The 17,615-nt window shown below is 50.8% G+C and overlaps 1 protein-coding gene across 4 annotated transcripts in view; it reads right to left on the reverse strand.

The window, feature by feature from the left end:
• The window catches only part of Asap2 (ArfGAP with SH3 domain, ankyrin repeat and PH domain 2), a 126,975-nt gene that overhangs the window by 36,816 nt on the left and 72,544 nt on the right, over positions 1-17,615 (reverse strand). For 2 of the 4 annotated variants that reach the window (XM_047523497.1, XM_047523495.1), the window contains exons 7-12: positions 16,091-16,176; positions 11,744-11,819; positions 11,478-11,564; positions 9,582-9,590; positions 4,078-4,181; positions 3,905-3,974 (exon numbers count right to left, since the gene is read on the reverse strand). In XM_047523497.1, the coding sequence (XP_047379453.1) occupies positions 3,905-3,974; positions 4,078-4,181; positions 9,582-9,590; positions 11,478-11,564; positions 11,744-11,819; positions 16,091-16,176 (432 nt within the window). The remainder of the gene's footprint in view (positions 1-3,904; positions 3,975-4,077; positions 4,182-9,581; positions 9,591-11,477; positions 11,565-11,743; positions 11,820-16,090; positions 16,177-17,615) is intronic. The other 2 variants (XM_047523498.1, XM_047523496.1) reach the window with 1 other exon arrangement.

Below are 17,615 nucleotides of genomic sequence, written 5' to 3' on the forward strand. Positions count from 1 at the left end.
TTCTCCTTTGCCCACAGATTCCTAACAGAATTCTAGGATCATCAGGAAACAGTACCAGAAGACTCCAAGCTATCTAATCTTGCAAACTTAACAGTTCCAAGTAAAAGCACCACCAATTTAGATCTTTACCAACAGGATTACTGGCTGGTCCAGACACTAAGACACAAATGATCCATTTTTACAGTGGCGAGAGGAGCCCCATGTAGAGACCAGGCACCGTAACAAGGTGTATGGCCCATCTGGCTGCCCCACAATCCCACACAGAGACATGTAGTTCTCAGGCCTACTTCCAGATGGTGGTGACCGACGCTCCTAGACACAGGAGCAATTAAATGGGCCCATGCCCTCTGGTGCATGCAGAAGCACTTAATGGACAAGGTGACAAATGGGACCAAGAAGAGCTACACTCACTCAGCTGTTATTAGTGCCGACTTACACAAGCCAGGCTCTGCGGTACACAGGCTTCACGGATTCATTCATTCAATATTCCCACTCCACTGCTGCAGATAAAGACACAGCCTGAAATCATTTGCTGTGGTCCTTCAGCCTGGGAGCAGGGAAGACAGGGTTCCAACACACCCGCTGGGCTCCAGGCCGAGAGCTTGCTGCCCTCTCCCTGGCCCTGACAGGGTATCCACAGAAGGCAGTCCCTCACCCGGACTTCTTTGGAGCAGCAAAGAACCACAGTTTGAAGGATCATCCTTTCTCCATCCCCACCTCTAAATTTGACTCTTCCTACTTCCCTGGAGCATGGGGAAAGTTGTTTATTCTCTGTCAGTATAACCACCTCAAAGACAGATTTCTCACTTCACAGCAAATGAAACCACGAAATACAGAAAAAGAATCCAGTGCCTGTATTTAAACCAGGAATAATGAGAAAGGGACAAATGTCACTATGTAAAAAAAATGACAACCACGAGACTACAAGCTGGCAATCTTAAGCGACATCAGTCGTTCTAAGTTCTACATTAAGAATGATTTGCTATTTGTCCATTCAGATGAATCCTTAGCTAGAGAAAAGCCAAGAGAAAAATTTATGGGAGAAAATTCTATCCATTAAATTCTCTCCCTGCTGTAATTTAGAAAGAAGTGTCATCACTCAGTTCAGCCACCCAGCAGTTTCATCTGCTCCCCACGGTAGCGGGCACTCCCTGAGAACCTGACTTGAGCAGCCTGGCTTAGCAGAAACCTCAGGGGAGAGAGGCGAAGCCCCAGTGCTGGCCACGAGGCGTGGATTATCAGCCGATCTCCCATTTTAACCAGGCATTCTACTTTTTGCCATTTGACAGGCTTTTTAAAAGGAAGTTTGTATTCTTCTTTCTGCGTGACTGGTGGTCATTTAAAAATTTTGAGATGCTTTAAGAGCCAGTGGAAATTCTTCCAGCAGAACACAGCCCGCAGCCTTTGGTGGTGGGGCAGAACTGTGAACTTGGCAAAGAAGACACGCAGCCTGAGTGTTTCGTCCCAAGGATCACTTCTTCCCAGTGCCAGAAAACACGACTGGCGTGGCGCGGCTGCCAGGGAATACCAACTGGGGCTCTCACGGAACGCCTCTCGGGGGCTCCCCTCACCCCAGCCTGCACACAACACAGCCTCTTCCCTTGCTGAAGGCTGCCAGCTTCCTGGGAAGCGTTTTCAAAACAGTGCAAATACGCCCTGTGGGCTTCCACTTCTGAAGGACCCGGTTCTCAGCTGTCTGCCAGGTGCTGCCTTTAGACCTCCGGTCCGAGTCAGGTCTTTGGAAAGGTGCCCTTTCCCCCCAGGGGCGAACTAGCACATGCAGGAGGTGCTGGCTAAAGCTGCGCGAGAAGCCAGATCAACACCAAACCGAAGCGAAGAGGCATCTCAACTCTCCTTCTCAGCGGGAGTCATTCAAGTCTGCACATGCCACACTGTAGGTGTGGGACCTTGGAGGGGCTTCAAGACCCTCGCTTCCAGGGCTTGCAGAAAAGGACAAGGAAAAGGGGGGAAGGAAATACTCAGCAAGTGGAGGGAGGGCTGGCAGGCAGCCTTCTTATGTTCCTGCAAGGCCTGGGGGGCGGACCAGGGCAGAGCCCACCTGCAGCCCGGGCAGCGGGAGCAGGAAGTGGCTGCTAATGGCAGGATGAAGCATCCCTGGAGAGGGCGTCCTCTCAAAACACGAAACTCTCATTAGATATGCACAAGCAGAGCTGTCAGCGCCCTAGTGAAGCCAGTGAAAACCGTACCATCTGCCAAAAACAGGGCAAGCCGTCGAAACGCAAGGGAAACTAGGCTGGTCTTCTGAGAGGACGTGAGCACTCAGTGACTTGAAGTCAACCATGCTGCCAGTGAAGGATGAGCAGGCCTGTCCTCTGTCCTCTGTCATGGCATGGTAGCAAGGCATGGTAGCAACTCCCTGGCGCAGGCTGAGGCCCTGGGCCTCGGGAACTCCTACCTACATAGATATGCCTTGTGACTTGGAAGCTGTACGAGCACGAAATGAAACCATTCGGTGGCAACTTCTGCACCCGGGTGGTAAGCCCAAGCTAGACAACAGAACGAGCAATGGGAAGCCTGAGTCGCAGGGTGTGGCGTGCTACACCCTGCGAGGAAGCTGCCTAGTTCCTGGTCTCACGTCGTCATTCCAAGTGAGACACAGTTAATGAAGTTGCCCTGCTTGGTCTAGGGCACCCACACCTCTCCTCACCCTGTGCATTTCTTTACAGGGAAAGCAAAGCGCAGAGATCCGAACCACAAGGTCCCCAGAGTAAGGTGGTGACTGTGCCAGTGACACTGGACTAGGGAGAAGGGATGACGTTCAACTGTCTGGTGGAGACACAGTCAATCCCTGGGCCAGAGCCCCACAGGCTAAACGCACACGTGCTGCTTCTCGACTCCCTTTCCCTTCCCTTGATGGAATTGGCAAGAACGATGGGTTCCCAGGGACCCGCAGCACAGTCCTGCTTCAGTGTGTTGCCCTGATTTTTTAAAGTACTGAGAAGGGCTGCTTCTCAAGACCCCGACAATGAGTGATAGATGATCTTTCTAAGGACCTGAAAAACTCATCTGGGCTCCTGTCCTGCTCTGCTTTTCACAGGGGCTGGTGGGAGGCGGGAAGGAGGACCAAGATGAAGGGCACCTGTTTAATAAATGCATCATGTTGAGGGTGACTTATCCTCACCACCATCCATTATGCCACCAAGGCTGCTGGGTGCACCAGTGCTGGGCCCGGCTCGGGAGAACAAAACGACAGCCTCTAGACCTTTCCAGAGGTGTCCACCAGCCCACCCCACGTGGTCTCCACCAGCCCCGGACACACCAGGCAAGGGGATAATATGCCTAATGCCTCTTGGAAGAGAAGTCGGGCGTGACTCTGAGTCCAGTTCCCAGTCTCTGAAAGCTAGACTGGTGTGTGATTTTATTCTGCTTGGTTTTCTCAAAAGCTCAACAGGCAGAGCTGCTTTTCTTGCATGGGCTCTTATGAAGAAGACAGAAGAGAACTCGATTAAGATTGGGCCTCGTGCGGGAGACTTTTATAATGAGGTTACTGAAATCTTTTCTCTTGGATTTCTGGTTCCCAGAGTTCTGAGCACTGAAACGTTTCCATTTAATGGAAAAGCAGAGATCTTCCCAAGTGAGACCAGGACAAGGGTAGCTGGGGGAGACGTCTGCTGCTCTGTGCTTTCTGGAAGTCACCTGCTTCTAGGTAAAGACCCCTGGCTCACCAGTCACCCCTGACTCTGAAGAGGAGTGACAAGCTCCTCCTACCGAGAAGGCAGAGCAGGTGCCCCAAAGCTAGCCGGAGGGCAGGCTGGCTTTCCAAACGCAGCTTCCACGCCACATCCCACACAGGACACCGTGTCCCCAGACGCCACCGCTGTCTCCAGCCAGACTTTCTCCAACTGCACACAGCACAGATCACGGATTAGAAGAGGATACTTACGGTTCCATGGGATATGGTCAGAAATCCATTTTTAACTGAACACTTTCTTTTCTGCCACACTTTCCGGATCCTTATGGGTAAGAGGGAAAAACAGCAAGAGTTTAGACATTTCGGACACAGGAGATCACCAGCGTCTGTCTCAGCTTCTACGTCGGCAATGCCACTGCACCTACCCATCGCTTTTCTTATAGAGGTTTCCGTTCCGCTCGGTCCCGTGTTCTTTGTTTCCCTGAGGCTGATGTAAGCTGTAAGCAGTACTTTGGCGAATTTGTGAGTCCTAAAAAAGAGCCAAGAATTTGCTTTTTAATACATTGCCCACATCACCATTTTTAAAAAGTAGTTCACAAAGGAAACTCATGCCTAAATGTTTTTTTCTTTTGATTTTACCTTGCTAAGTATTTTTTTATTTTTTTATACCTTTGCTTTTTTATTTTTATGTGGTGCTGAGGGTCAAACCCAGGGCCTCATACGTGCCAGGCAAGCGCTCTACACTGAGCCACAACCCCAGTTCTCCCCCGCTTTTTTTTAAATCAGAAAAATCTCCCCTTCTCACCATGCCAAAAAAGGGTCATAAACATATCCAGGAACTGGTAAGAGCCATCTAACAGGCTGGAGAAGGATATGTCAAAAATAAGTACTTCCAAAGTGGCTGAAAGAACAAGCAACTTGAAGTCACAGGTTCATTTCACCCTGAGCTTTAAGGTCCTCGCACCAGCCCCTGGGAAGGCAAAGTGGCTGCAGGAAGGAAGGTGATGTGACACCCTGGGAGAGCAGCAGCTCTCGGGTAAAACAGCAGAACCATCCTCTGCCTAAAACAAGTTACATGGGCTCTCTGCCCGTTTCCTTCTTGTACACCAGGAAAACAAGACCCAGTAAGAGAGTCGATAAAATGAGGACCAAGATCACACACCAAACGCCTGGCACAGAACAGTACTGACTGAATATTCCCTTCCTCACCTGTCAATCTCAAGGAGGTGGGCGCAGGTGACACTGAACCTAACCAGCACCGACCCTGACCACAGGGAGATGGAATCTCAGGAACACCAACCGTGTGGTCAGCTGAGAGCTGGACTAAGTTACTGCTCTGGGTAAACTCAGCTATAAAAGCTTCTGGCCATGATCAGTCAAGAATCCCCAGGGCCAAGCCTAGTACCTAGGCCCCAACCAGGGCACAACTGATGTTTGACAAATAATATCAAATGTCCCAAGATGAAGCCCAACAAGGCCTCCGGGACCAGTGCTGGAAACTCTGGCAGAATGCAGGAAATCAAGAGGGAAGCAAGATGTGGACAGACAGTCCACAGGCCCACCAGGCAGGGCCGAGTGAGAAGTGCCTGCTTCTGTTTACCAGGAACCTTGCACCCTGACCACAACCAGTTCACTCTGTAAGAAGAAACAGAGACACAGCAAAATCGATTTGCTCAAGATGCAGAGCTCCTGAAAGCAAGAGCAGAGCCAGGAGTGGAATTCCACCTCCTACGCTGATGCCCCTTCCATTATAGGCCTCCTGCCTGGGGGAGTCCTCAGAGGCTCCTCACTGATGGCAAGCAGGGACTATCCTCAGGGAAACTGAGCACAGCCCAGACCAGGAAGGAACCACGGCATGGAAGTCACTGTGATCCAAACTAAGAATAAGAACATGCAAGATGGCCGGGCACAGTGGCGCAGACCTCTAACGGCAGCAACTCAGGAGGCTGAGGCAGGAGGATGGCAAGTCAAGGCAGCCCTGGTGACTCAGTGAGACCCCGTCTCAAAATCAAACATAAAGGCTAGAGCTCGGAGACAAAGTGTCTGAGTTCAGAAATAAACACGTGCATGCATGCTCAAGACCTGCAGCATTGAGTGGAGAAAACCACAGGAGGAAGTGGGCTTGAAGGTGCAGGCAGAACCTGGCAGACAGAAAGGGAGGGTCCTCAAGGCAGCGGGGTGATGTGGCCGCCACGCAGGAACGGAGGGACAGACACTGCAGCCAGTAGGTAGAAAACCTGCGGAGGCCTGACAGTGTGGACTTCAGGGACCAGCAACAGTGAGTGGCAGGCCCGGACCCACAACAGTCTGAAAGAAGAGTCCCAAAGCACCAATTTTTTAATTTCGATGGACTCCAATTTACCATTTCTTCTGCTGTTTGTACCTTAGGGATCATGTGTAAGAGATGCTGCCTAATCCAAGGACACAAAGATCTGCACCTATGGGTCTCTTGAAAGACTTTGATAATTCTAGTGCTTACACTTGGGTCTTGGTCGATTTTGAGTTGACTTTTGGTCGTGATATGCAGCAGGGTTCCTGTCCATTCTCTGGCTTGTGGCTGTCCAGCTGCCTCAGGACAACTGCTAAAACAGTTCCTTCCCCCACTGTCAGGCACGCCTGCTGAAAAACCACTCGCCCCAAGTGTAAGGCTTTATTTCTGGACTCCCTACTCTATTTCATTGATCTTTTCTGTCTACCATATGTCTACCACACAGCCTTGATGATTATAGCTTTGGGGTAAGTTTTGAAATCAGGAAATATGAGTCTACTTTTTCAAGATGGTTTCAGTTATTCTGGGTCTCTGGTATTTCCACACAAACTTTAGAACCAGTTTGTCAATTTCTGCAAAAAAGCAGCTAGGATTTTGACGGAGATCACACTGAATCCATAGATCATTTGGGGAGAATTGCCATTGCAACAATCCCACGTCTTCCAATCCATAAATGTGAATTATGTGAATGTGCCCTGACTTTTTAAACTCTGAAAAAAACACAAAGACAAACAAAGCGTCATCTGAGCCACCAGCAATATAAAGGGCTTCGTTTCCCACAGGGACCTCCTGGAGCAACCAGAGCACGCTGCTGGTTTGTGGGGCGAGGATGGTCCCAGGTCCCGTGCTCTCCCAGAGCGGGTGTCCTTCAGCACCAGAAATGCAGAGCGAGCCCAGCTATGATCACTGCTGGGAGAAGTGAATGGAGAGGGAAGAGCAATACTGTTCACCTGCAGGACTCTGTGAAAAACTAAAAATAAACCATGTCCAAAGACTGAACTGCACAACGTCTATCAATCTGGGGAGAAAAAAAAGCCTGCCCAAAATCAGCGGTGAGGTCCCAACACGTGCAAGTGAGGCCCATTTATAGGTCTCAGGAGCGGGAAGAAGGACACCCACTGCTCATCAACAGGACCAGACTCTGTGCCACACCTCAAGGAAGACAGTATTGTTTTACTCTTTACACCAGGCACTTCCTGACTCCATCAAAACATGCAGGCAAAACTGAAGCTACTATCATGTAAAATCTAAAATCCAGGAAAAAAAGAGTTCTGTAAATCTGTCTGGCATAAAACTGAACCTGCTTTAGCACCAATCACTCCAGCATCCTCGAGGTGATTCAGGCGACCTGGGGACAGCCCTTCCTCAGCCCATCATGAAGAAAGGCTCCACCTCCTGACTGTGAACTCTGAAGAGGTGAGAAGTGCACCTCTCGTCCCCTGGGGTGTGTGGGGGGCCTGTGCTGAGCGCCGAGGAAAGGGTTGCCAACCACGGGAACCAATGCACAGGGCACGTTCCACTGTGGCAGACGAGAAGGTCAGCGTGGTGCACCAGCTCAGCAAGAGGTAAGGGGGCCACCGGAAGGGGTTCTAATAGGGCCAGATTCGGGCAGGATAAGGTTCCCAAACCCAGAAAGGAAAGTCAGAGTTGGGAGGAAATTATGGCCCTAATGGACCTCTGACACCAGACAGCACAACCATCCAGTCACGTTGCGCTAGACAGAGACCCTTGAAAAGAAGGAGCACAGCTGACCGGGAGACAGAAGCCACTGGAGAGAGCTGCAGAGTGGAAAAATCACTGTGGTTTCAGCACTTGGCTTCTAAACCTTTATCCCAGAGCCCGAGCATCTCCCCAGTAGCCCGTGACTGGGTTCTCAAGATCAGACAGTGAAGCACCTTGTGCCACCTGGATTCAGCAGGGACTCAGCAGAACCCCACAGGTGTACAGGGATGGAAAGGCAGAGTAAAGGCTGACAGCAAGGGAGCTCCTGTAAAACCCAGCAGTACGGAGGGGCTTAACCTGGCAGAAGCAACTCCCCAGAGCCAAATGCCAGGGTACATATCTGTGTAGGCTGCACAATTTTTCAACTCTTCTGTAAGTTTTTAAATTTTCCTAACAAAATGATGGAAAAACCAGAGCAGTATCCTCTTTGCAGAGAGCAGAAAAATACCTCCACAAAATCCGAATGGCAGGTGATTTGAGAGGCATGACTTACGCTGGGATCATAGCGGCACGTGATCCTGTGAATCAAAGCACAGTCATGGGTGACAAAGAAGAGCAGCCTGAGCCACCACACTGTGAGGCCTGTGCTCTGGACTCCTTCCAGTGAGGGATGTTGGAAAGTGGTGGAAGAAAGTGCCTGTTCAGGCGGTGCCCTCGGAGCAGGCCGCCCCCATGAACCGTCACTGCTCATCACAGAATTTTCACAATGCTGAATCAGAGCCACCAACACCTCCAGCTCCGTAGTCCCAAAGAAGAATCCAACCAGAAGATGAGAGCCTCACAAGGCCCAGGCGCTCAATGCCTGCCGCTGTACTTAGAACACAAGCTACAGCTCGAACTCTAAAAAGCATTTCAGAACACGCGTACGTTTAACTCAGGCACATTTAACTCAGGCATGTCTGCTTAGCCCTTCGACTGTGTTCACAGACTAAATACCATCACCAAAGTGCAGAGTGTGACAGACAGGAAACACGACAGACACAGCCAGGAGAATGACGAGGACACTGACAGCCCCAGGAAGTGGAGGATGTGGCAGCCCCTGGCATAAGGAGGACAGGACCAGACCCCAGGACAGACCCCAGAACATGGAGGATGGTGGTCCTGGGACCTGAAGGACATGGCCAGTCCCCGGGACAAAGCTAGAGGAAAGTCAAGAAAGTTCTTCTGAGTCGTTCAGGCCAGCAGGGCAGGCAGACTGGCCAAAAAAACCCACTAGAGGCTGAACCCTAAAAGACTGGCTGTGCCGGTGGGTCTGCACACTCCTCTGCAGAGCCGGAAATGAGCCGTGCTCTCCCCAGCCTCGCTCTGCAGTCAGGGCGCACAGGGTCCCACACGGCGCCAGGACTGCTGACCCTGCCCCTCCCCTTCATTTTAAAGACAGACCCTCCTCCTCACCAAGGCCCTGGAGCGAGGCCTAGAGGGACCTCCTGCCTCTGCACCTAGCCCGCCTCCTCCACCCACAGAAGGGCCGGAGCTTCCTCTAGGCTCGCGCCATGTCTGGATAGCAAGTCACTAGGACCACGTGCTCCAGACCAAGAGGCAGGCACCACGCTGAGGGCAGCTCCCAGCACCACCCTGCTGGCCTCTCACTTTACCACCCGCAATGGAGGCAGAGGAGGTGAGGGGCCTCCTGCGCTGCCCACAGCTAGCTGTAGGAAGGCCAGGGTCTAAGAGGGAACAGGTTGTCGCTGCAGTGAGCCAGCAGGGCAGGTGGGGTGAGCAGGGGCGGGCTGCTCCCTCTGCACAGGAGACCCAGTAATTCCGAACACTCCCACTGTACTAAGCCTGTGCACTGGAATTCTTTAGCCTTTAGCAAAATCGACTGCAATGAAAGAGGGCTAAGATTTAAGGTGCTACTAGCCAGTAAGAAACGTATTTTGAAGTTCATGAACAAAACATGCAGACCCCTCCGATTTGTTAAAATACTGAGCTACTTACTCTCCTAGACTTCGGTCACGAAAGGCAAGTGCATTTGGGAGAAAAACAACAACATTGAGTTATAGTACAAGATCTCACAGTGAAGCACCAACAGTGAATGTTATGCTCTGTGAAGCAGATTAATGGTTACATATCCAAAACCTACTGGACAAACATTTAGTCTCATTCCTTTATTGACAAGGAAGTAGGTTTGTGTTAAATTCACTTTCTATTCCCATTACTCAGGAGGCTGAGGCAGGAGGATTGCTTGAGCCCAGGTGTTCAGGGCTAGCCTGGGCAACACAATGACTGGCTGGAGGAAAAAAGAAGTTCAAGTTATAATACCCACATTGTAGCCAACACATCACAAAACTACCTTCAAAACTTACCTCCATGTTTTTTTCATTTTTATTTTTTAAAATTTTATTTGTTCTAATTAGTTGCACATGACAGTAGAATGCATTTATACATTTTGATAGATCATACATAAATGGAGTATAATCTCTCATTTTTTGGATTGTTCATATTGCAGGATCTCATCAGTCATGCAGTCATACATGTACATGAGGTAATAATACCTGTTTCCTCTGCGATCATTCCTTCCCCCAGACCCCCTACCCTCCCTTCAATCCTCTCTACCTAATATAAAGTAACTCTATTCTTCCCTAGCGTCCCGTATTGTGAATTAGCATTCACATATCAGAGAAAACACTGGGCCTTTGGCTTCTGGGGTTTGGCTTATTTCATTTAGCTTGATATTCTCTAACTCCATCCATTTACCAGCAAATGCCAGAATTCCATGTTCTTTTAATGAACCCCACAAAAATACAAATTCAGTGTGAGCACACAGATGTCACTACACAACAGTTGATACAGGAGAGGCCACGAATGTGCGCTCCTCAGGACAGAGCCCCCGATGTGTGCCTCTCAGGACAGAGCCTGGATGTGCGCCCCTCAGGACAGAGGCCCGGATGTGTGCCCCTCAGGACAGAGCCCGGATATGCGCCCCTCAGGACAGGGGCCCTGGCTGCGCGCCCCTCAGGACAGAGGCCCGGATGCGCGCCCCTCAGGACAGAGGCCCGGATGCGCGCCCCTCAGGACAGAGGCCCGGATGCGCGCCCCTCAGGACAGAGCCCCGGATGTGCGCCCCTCAGGACAGGGGCCCTGGCTGTGCGCCCCTCAGGACAGAGGCCCGGATGTGCGCCCCTCAGGACAGAGGCCCGGATGTGTGCCCCTCAGGACAGAGCCCGGATGTGCACCCCTCAGGACAGGGGCCCTGGCTGTGCGCCCCTCAGGACAGAGGCCCGGATGCGCGCCCCTCAGGACAGAGGCCCGGATGCGCGCCCCTCAGGACAGAGGCCCGGATGCGCGCCCCTCAGGACAGAGGCCCGGATGCGCGCCCCTCAGGACAGAGGCCCGGATGCGCGCCCCTCAGGACAGAGGCCCGGATGCGCGCCCCTCAGGACAGAGGTCCGGATGCGTGCCCCTCAGGACAAAGCCCTAAGAGAATCTAACATTTCGCATCTTACAGAGCAGTCTCGGGGCTGGAAAGGACCCAGGTGGCCACCTGCTGTGTTCCTTCCCAAGGGGCAGAGTCCGGACATGTCAGGGCCAGGAAACTGCAGGGGTCCAGGGGCAGAACAATGGGCTAAAGGGGCAAGTGTACAATGTGAGAAAGGCCCTGGGAAATGCCCAGCTGGCTGCTGGGCAAGAAGGGCCCGCCCTGGGTGGTCATCCACGGTGGTCCCCCCACACCCCCAACAAACGCACGATGCTTTGGTAAAACTGCTTCTGCTTCAGCGCTGCTCGACACGGCCCCAGAGCCAACGGTGAGACCCTGGCGGTCGGGATTTCAGATCCACGGTCCCAAGGCCTCCGAGACTTAAATAGCAATCTTTCAAAATTAAATGCCCTCACCTCTTTCTGTTCGACCTGCAGTGATGTTTTCAAGACATGCCGCAGCTGCATCAGCTGTTTTCGTTCTTCATCGTGGGACTGCTTGATCTTTAAAACCAAGGAGCAGAGAAAGGGAGGCTGTGGCAGGGCAGCCACCTCGCCGGCTCCCCTCCCCAGCCACGGGCACGCGATGCCACGCTCCTCCACGCAGGACAGGGCTCTCCCGAGCTGTCCAGCACGGCGTGCTCAGGCCACACAGCACAGAGACTGAGGGAGGGACTGCTCACCGTGTGCAGATCTGTGGAGAGGGTTTCAATGGAAGGCTTGAGGCTTTCTACTGCTTTCAGTCCATCCTGGAAAAAACTAGGGGAACGAAGAAACAGATTGTGCTTCATAAAGGAGAAAATAACCTTGTCAGACAGAAAAACTTCTTTGAAGAAAAGTGACTTGGAGTCATTACCTAACTCCTAGGGGAAACGTCTGTATGAATAGAAACTTAAAATATCAGGCAAATTGAGAATAAAACGACACTCAAAACTGGAAGAATAGAAAAGGAACTGCAATTAGCCTGAGCACTTGTGATTTCTTGACCCACATAAATTGAGATCCTCAACTGACAACAAGAACAGGATTCTACTGAAAATGGCGGCAAGAGCTTTGATCCAGCGTCTTCTGAGCAACTAAATGGATGGATCTGAGACAAAGAAAAAAAGCCAAAGGGCGCAAACAAGAGTAAGGCACTGGGAGAGTGTTCCTCCACAGCAGTGGTCACGTGGAAAGGAGAAAGAACAGTTAAAAACAACAACAACAACCAGGCAATTCTGATGCACAGGAATGGCCAAGCTCCATCTACAGAGTAGGACAGCGATGTGGGAGATATCAGAGAGATATAAAATATCAGAGATATAGGCAAATTATTCCTAAGTGGCGCCTGTTAACATTTTTCCAAGCTTCAGTTGAGGAACTGTAACCACTGACATTATCAAATTTTGTTTTCAATTACACATTTTCTAGGTTGCTTGGCCAGATTTTCAAGACATGAAAATGCACCTGTTTAGATGCAATCGCGAGTGCTCCTCTGGCCTCAGGGTACGTGTGACCCCATCCCCGAGGGTCTGCCTGTGGAGCCACCCCGCCCTGCTGGAGAACAAGCTTCTCCAGACCCTGGACTCGAGTCTGACCAACTCAGTCAGACAACAGCCGGCACTGTGGGTCCAGCAGGCATGTGCTGGAAGAGCCAGAACCCAGCGGTGGTGGGCTTTGGTTAGGGTGTCAAGGGCTGCCCTAGCCCCAGGTTCCACTGGAGAACGGGACCCCGCCTCTGTAGCAGCACAGGCTGATAGAGGAACTTTCAGGAAAATACAGGAATGAGGCAGACATGCGAATTCTTTTTTTGGGAAATGAAATAAAAGGAAAAGGACATGAAGTATTTCTCAAAAGCAGTGAAAAGCAAAAACAAGTAAAAAGAACACTAACGCACATTCAAGCGCTTCTTCAAGACAAGCAAGCGCGCTTCCAGGATCTCAGCGAAACATGGCGACTTCCCGTAGCTGGCTTGTGGGGAGGCAGCCCTGCCCAGCAGGCAAATTGGGCTTCTGGGGCCAAGAAGGGGAGATGAGAACTCCAATGAACAAACGTGAAGGACTCCCACGTGTGAAATGCACACATGAGAGAATCTCCTCACAGCCATGGCCGAGTCTCTCAACTTCCACATTTTATCCCCAAAATATGAATTTAAGAAGTCAAAGCTGCTTGACTGATTTAGGATCATGCAGTGTGTACACACATACTGATCCAAGAAGGAAGTATCAGAAGATTCTTAGTTTAATAGGTTACTGAGCTCATGCCCATAAAAGGCCAACTGGTTCACTTTTCTACAAGTGATCTGTTGCTACCCAACTGATAGTTTGAGCAAAATAAAGGGAAAAAAAGGAAATCCCAGAATAGCTTCTTCCTAAAAATAAAATATCAGCAAGGAAGCGACCCACTTCCTAAACTGCCTTGTGCCAGGTTATAAGGGACCTAGAGAGGGGATCTGCATGTTACAGCCACGTGTCACAGGAATGGAGACTGTCAAAGAGTCCATCTCTAAAGCCTTGCACAGGTGATGTCTTCTCACCCTCTGGGATGGTCTTTAGGCTCTTTCCACCCAGCACAAGTTCCTGTGTGGCCCGACCTCGGCTGCTACAGCAGTGCTATCACCACCCACAGAGCTCCACTCCAGCGAGAGCACAGGCCCTGCTGCACACCTGTGCCACGCCCTGTGCCACGCCCTGGGGGAGACTGAGTGAGCAGCAGGCCCCTCCTGAGAGGACTGTGTCCTTTGGCAGGAGAGAGAGGAGACCAGAGGATGAGGGTGCCTCCGCCGTGCAAGAGAAGATGCATGTCCCCTCGGGAGACAAGGATGCAGCGGGGAGTCCAGAAGCCAGGTCCTGGGAGAGGCAGGAGCGAGGGAGGGACAGGGCACAGGATGACCTTCCAGGAAAGGGAGCAGTGTGCATAAAAGGCACAGTAGAGTCAGTGGGATGGCACATGTTTGTGATCAGTGACTCAGGGGGCTGAGGCAGGAAGATCCAAGTTCAAGGTCAGCCTCAGCAACTTAGTGAGACCATCTCAAAAACTAAAGAAAAAAGAAAGGACTTGGGATGTGGCTCAGGGGTTAAGCACTCTGGGTTCAAACCCCAGTACCAAAAAAGAAGGAGAAAGAACAGGCACGTAAGCCTGGGCACAGCCTATTTGGGAAGGTAAGAAGAGAGGCAGGCGATTCTGCCCCAGAAGATTCCCCACGTTAGTCCACGCCTCCTACGCCCGCTGTGCCCAACAAGTCACTGTCCTCTCCGGCTGCACCTCTCTGTGTGCCTAAGTGACGGTCCACATCACTGAGCCTCTGGCTCCTCCTTCCAGAAGCCACGCCCTGCCCCCACTCATGCCTCGTCCCAGCCACAGCCAGGGTCTGCTCACGAGCCTCCTGGGTATCCTCCCGAGTGGAACCTACGGTCCACAAGCAGAAGAACTTTGCTTTTGGGCTTCTTGGGTCAGCAGACCCTCAAACAGGGCCTGGCACACACAGGAGCTCCATGCGAACAGATCCCCCGCTTAAAACCATTCCAGAGCATCCCAACACCCTGGGATCAAATCCTGAACCCTAGGAGACCCGCAGGCCACCCACGCCTCAGCCTTTCCGTTCAGTCTTGTTCCAGGCCACTCTTTCCTCAGTACTCAGCCACCCTGGCCTCTTCCTGACTCCAGACCTCAACGCCCCCAGGAACATCCCTCCCACCTATCTGCTGGCTCCTTCAGATTGCAGAACACAGTCTCCTCAAAGAGGCCTGCAGTTAATCCAAGAAATATCTGAGTACCCACTATGTGCCAGGCACAGTGCTCTGACTGTTGGAGAATATAACAGTGACAACCCAGAAAAGGGGGAAAAAACCCCACCCGAGTCTCTGTCTACACTGGGTTTTTCTATCATATTCTGTCTCACATTCCTACGCTTTAGAACACTCGTCAACATCCCTGACCTGACTCTTGCAGCAGGAAGTCCTCCTGTACTGGGTACCACTTTATCTCAGCATGGATTAGAGTCTGGATTAGAGTCTGTGGGGCATGTGAGAGAACAACCCCCGGGCAGACATGTCTGCTTATAAATGACTGCGTGCGCCAGCAACTGGGGCCTGGGAGCAGAAGCAGGCCACCAGGCCCGTGGTGAAGGGCAGAGCTGAGGTTACACATGAAGTGTCTCCTTCTTTCTTATTTGCACCCTCCCTCATTCATCAAGGTCCCTGGGTCTTATAACATCAGTAATAAAGGAAAGAGGTTTCCTAATTTAAAACACTGTATCAACAGCATCTCAATTCTCTCTCTCTCTTTTCTTTTTCTTTTGGGGGGGGGTTATACCAGGGATTGAACTCGGGCATTCAAACACTGAGCCACATCCCCAGCCCTATTTTGTATTTTATTTAGAGACAGGGTCTCACTGAATGGCTTAGCACCTAACTTTTGCTAAGGCTGGCTTTGAACTTGTGATCCTCCTGCCTTGACCTCCTGAACTACTGGAATTACAGGTGTGCCCCACGTAAAAAACAAAAACACCTGTGATCATGTGTCAGGTCAAACTACACACACAAAAAAAAGAGCAAATAGAAATACATTCAGGAACTACTATGGATTTTTTTATATTGTATACACACTCTTACTTTTTATTGAGATGTAATTCCCAAACCATTAAATTTTCCCTTCTAAAGTGTGTAGGGTGGATTTAGTATATTTGTGAAGTTGTACAATTAGCACCAGCTTCAGAACTTTTTCATTACCCACAAAAGCAACCCCATACCTATTAGCAATCATCCCCCCCAAGCCTTTCTTCCTCAGGCTGTGGCCACCACCAATCTGCTTCTGTTTCTATGAATTTGCTTATTCCTGGCCTGTCAAACAAAACCACACAGGACATGGCCTTTTGTGTCGGTCTCTCTTTATGTGACAGGTTCTCCAGTTTTATCCATGTAGCACATAATAGCACTTCATTCTTGACTGTGGATCTCTAAATGAGAGTTAATTCTCCTCCATACAAAACTGTAGGTTACTATACTCAGGGAAACATTCAAATGACATCACGCAGAAGAAAAGGGACTTACTTGCATTGGGCATGATAATACTTGATCAGATTCTGAAGTAAATCCACTCCTTTTTTAATCTTGACTTCATTGACCTTCAGCAGATACTGTTGAGAAACAAAGGAGAGACCATCAGAGAAACAAGCAGAATAGGAGCTTTAAGAGGAGCTTCTGAGGACAGGTTTACTCTTTAGTCCTCGGAGGTCCTTCATGACGAGCAGACTCTCCTGGCCCCTCTGCACGCCCACGCCTAAGGCTCCCTTCAGCGAGGTTCCATGCGAACCCTCTGCCAGGCAGGTAAGCAGATGTTCAAGAACCAAGAACTTCTGCTAACAGGACACTCTGCCTTGTCCTGCTGGAACAGACTTGCTCTGGTTGCAAGGAAGGAGGGCGCTGGAAGAGATGGGGTATCTCGGATGGTCTTGTGCACAGGCTTGTGTCCCAGGTCCCTCTCTTTAGGCAGGTCACCATCCAGAACTCTAATAGCTACAACTCTGCAGCTAAGACCCTTGGAGTCCTGTCACTAACCCCAAGACAGGCCCCCTAAATGCGACTGTTTAAAACACGCATCTTAATTTTAAACTAAAGTTATTTTTAACTTGGAGAATTCATTAATGACCACCGAGATTATCAGGAAGCTCTGGGGATCTATAAAACCAGCATCGAGAAATACATCTGTCCTTCCCTAAATGTTCACAGAACGAGGACTCCACTAAGTCCCTATCCCCTCTGCTGTTAGGAGAACTCTGACAACATGTCACCTGAGACCCAATGCCCAGGCATATCTGCTGACAAGTGCCCAGGCACACAAGTCACACGTGGTAAGCCCACGTCCGTGTGCTCGCCCAGGTGGGTTGTGCCTCCCAATAAGGAGACAGGAGACTGCTCTGAAACCATAAGGTACAAATTTCCTTTTCTCTAAACCAACGGCCCACATGTCCTCTTCTCCTTTCCCTTTGATTATTTATTCCCAGTTAAATGAACATCTGGCAATGTATCAAAATCATACATTTTTAATAAAATGCTTGGAAGTGTATCAAAACTTAGAATGTGTGTGTCCTTTGACCCAGAAATCCTACTTACCGGAACTTGTTCTAAGGGATAGTCATAAACATTTACAGAGGAACAGGAAAGGAAGTTTCCGCAACCTGCTCCCACATGTGCTGCCCCCAGCAGGTGGAAGCCCAGGCAGGGCGGCAGCGGCCCCTTCCCGCTCGCCCGCCAGCAAGGCACAAGAACACAAAGGCTGCGAGCAAAGGCCTCGTGGTCAGAGGGCCTCTGGTCTTGGAGAGATGCTCCCAGTGTCTGTCCTGCTGCTTCCCGCTTCCCAAGGCAAAGCTGAGGTCGCAGTGCAGGTGCGCCCCGGGCACTGGCAGGTAGCGGGGATGCTGGGGAGGACAGTGTCTGCTGTCCCTGCCAGAGGATGTCGCAGAGTGCCCTGAGGATTCCCCATCTGCCTTCTCACCTTGCTCCCCAGTCACTGATCCCACGGGGGCCCAGACAACTCATTTTAAAAGCACCTGAAGTATTTTAGCTAGTTCCAGTG

The sequence above is a fragment of the Sciurus carolinensis genome, chromosome 13, assembly GCF_902686445.1.
Source record: "Sciurus carolinensis chromosome 13, mSciCar1.2, whole genome shotgun sequence".
Lineage (NCBI taxonomy): Eukaryota > Metazoa > Chordata > Mammalia > Rodentia > Sciuridae > Sciurus > Sciurus carolinensis.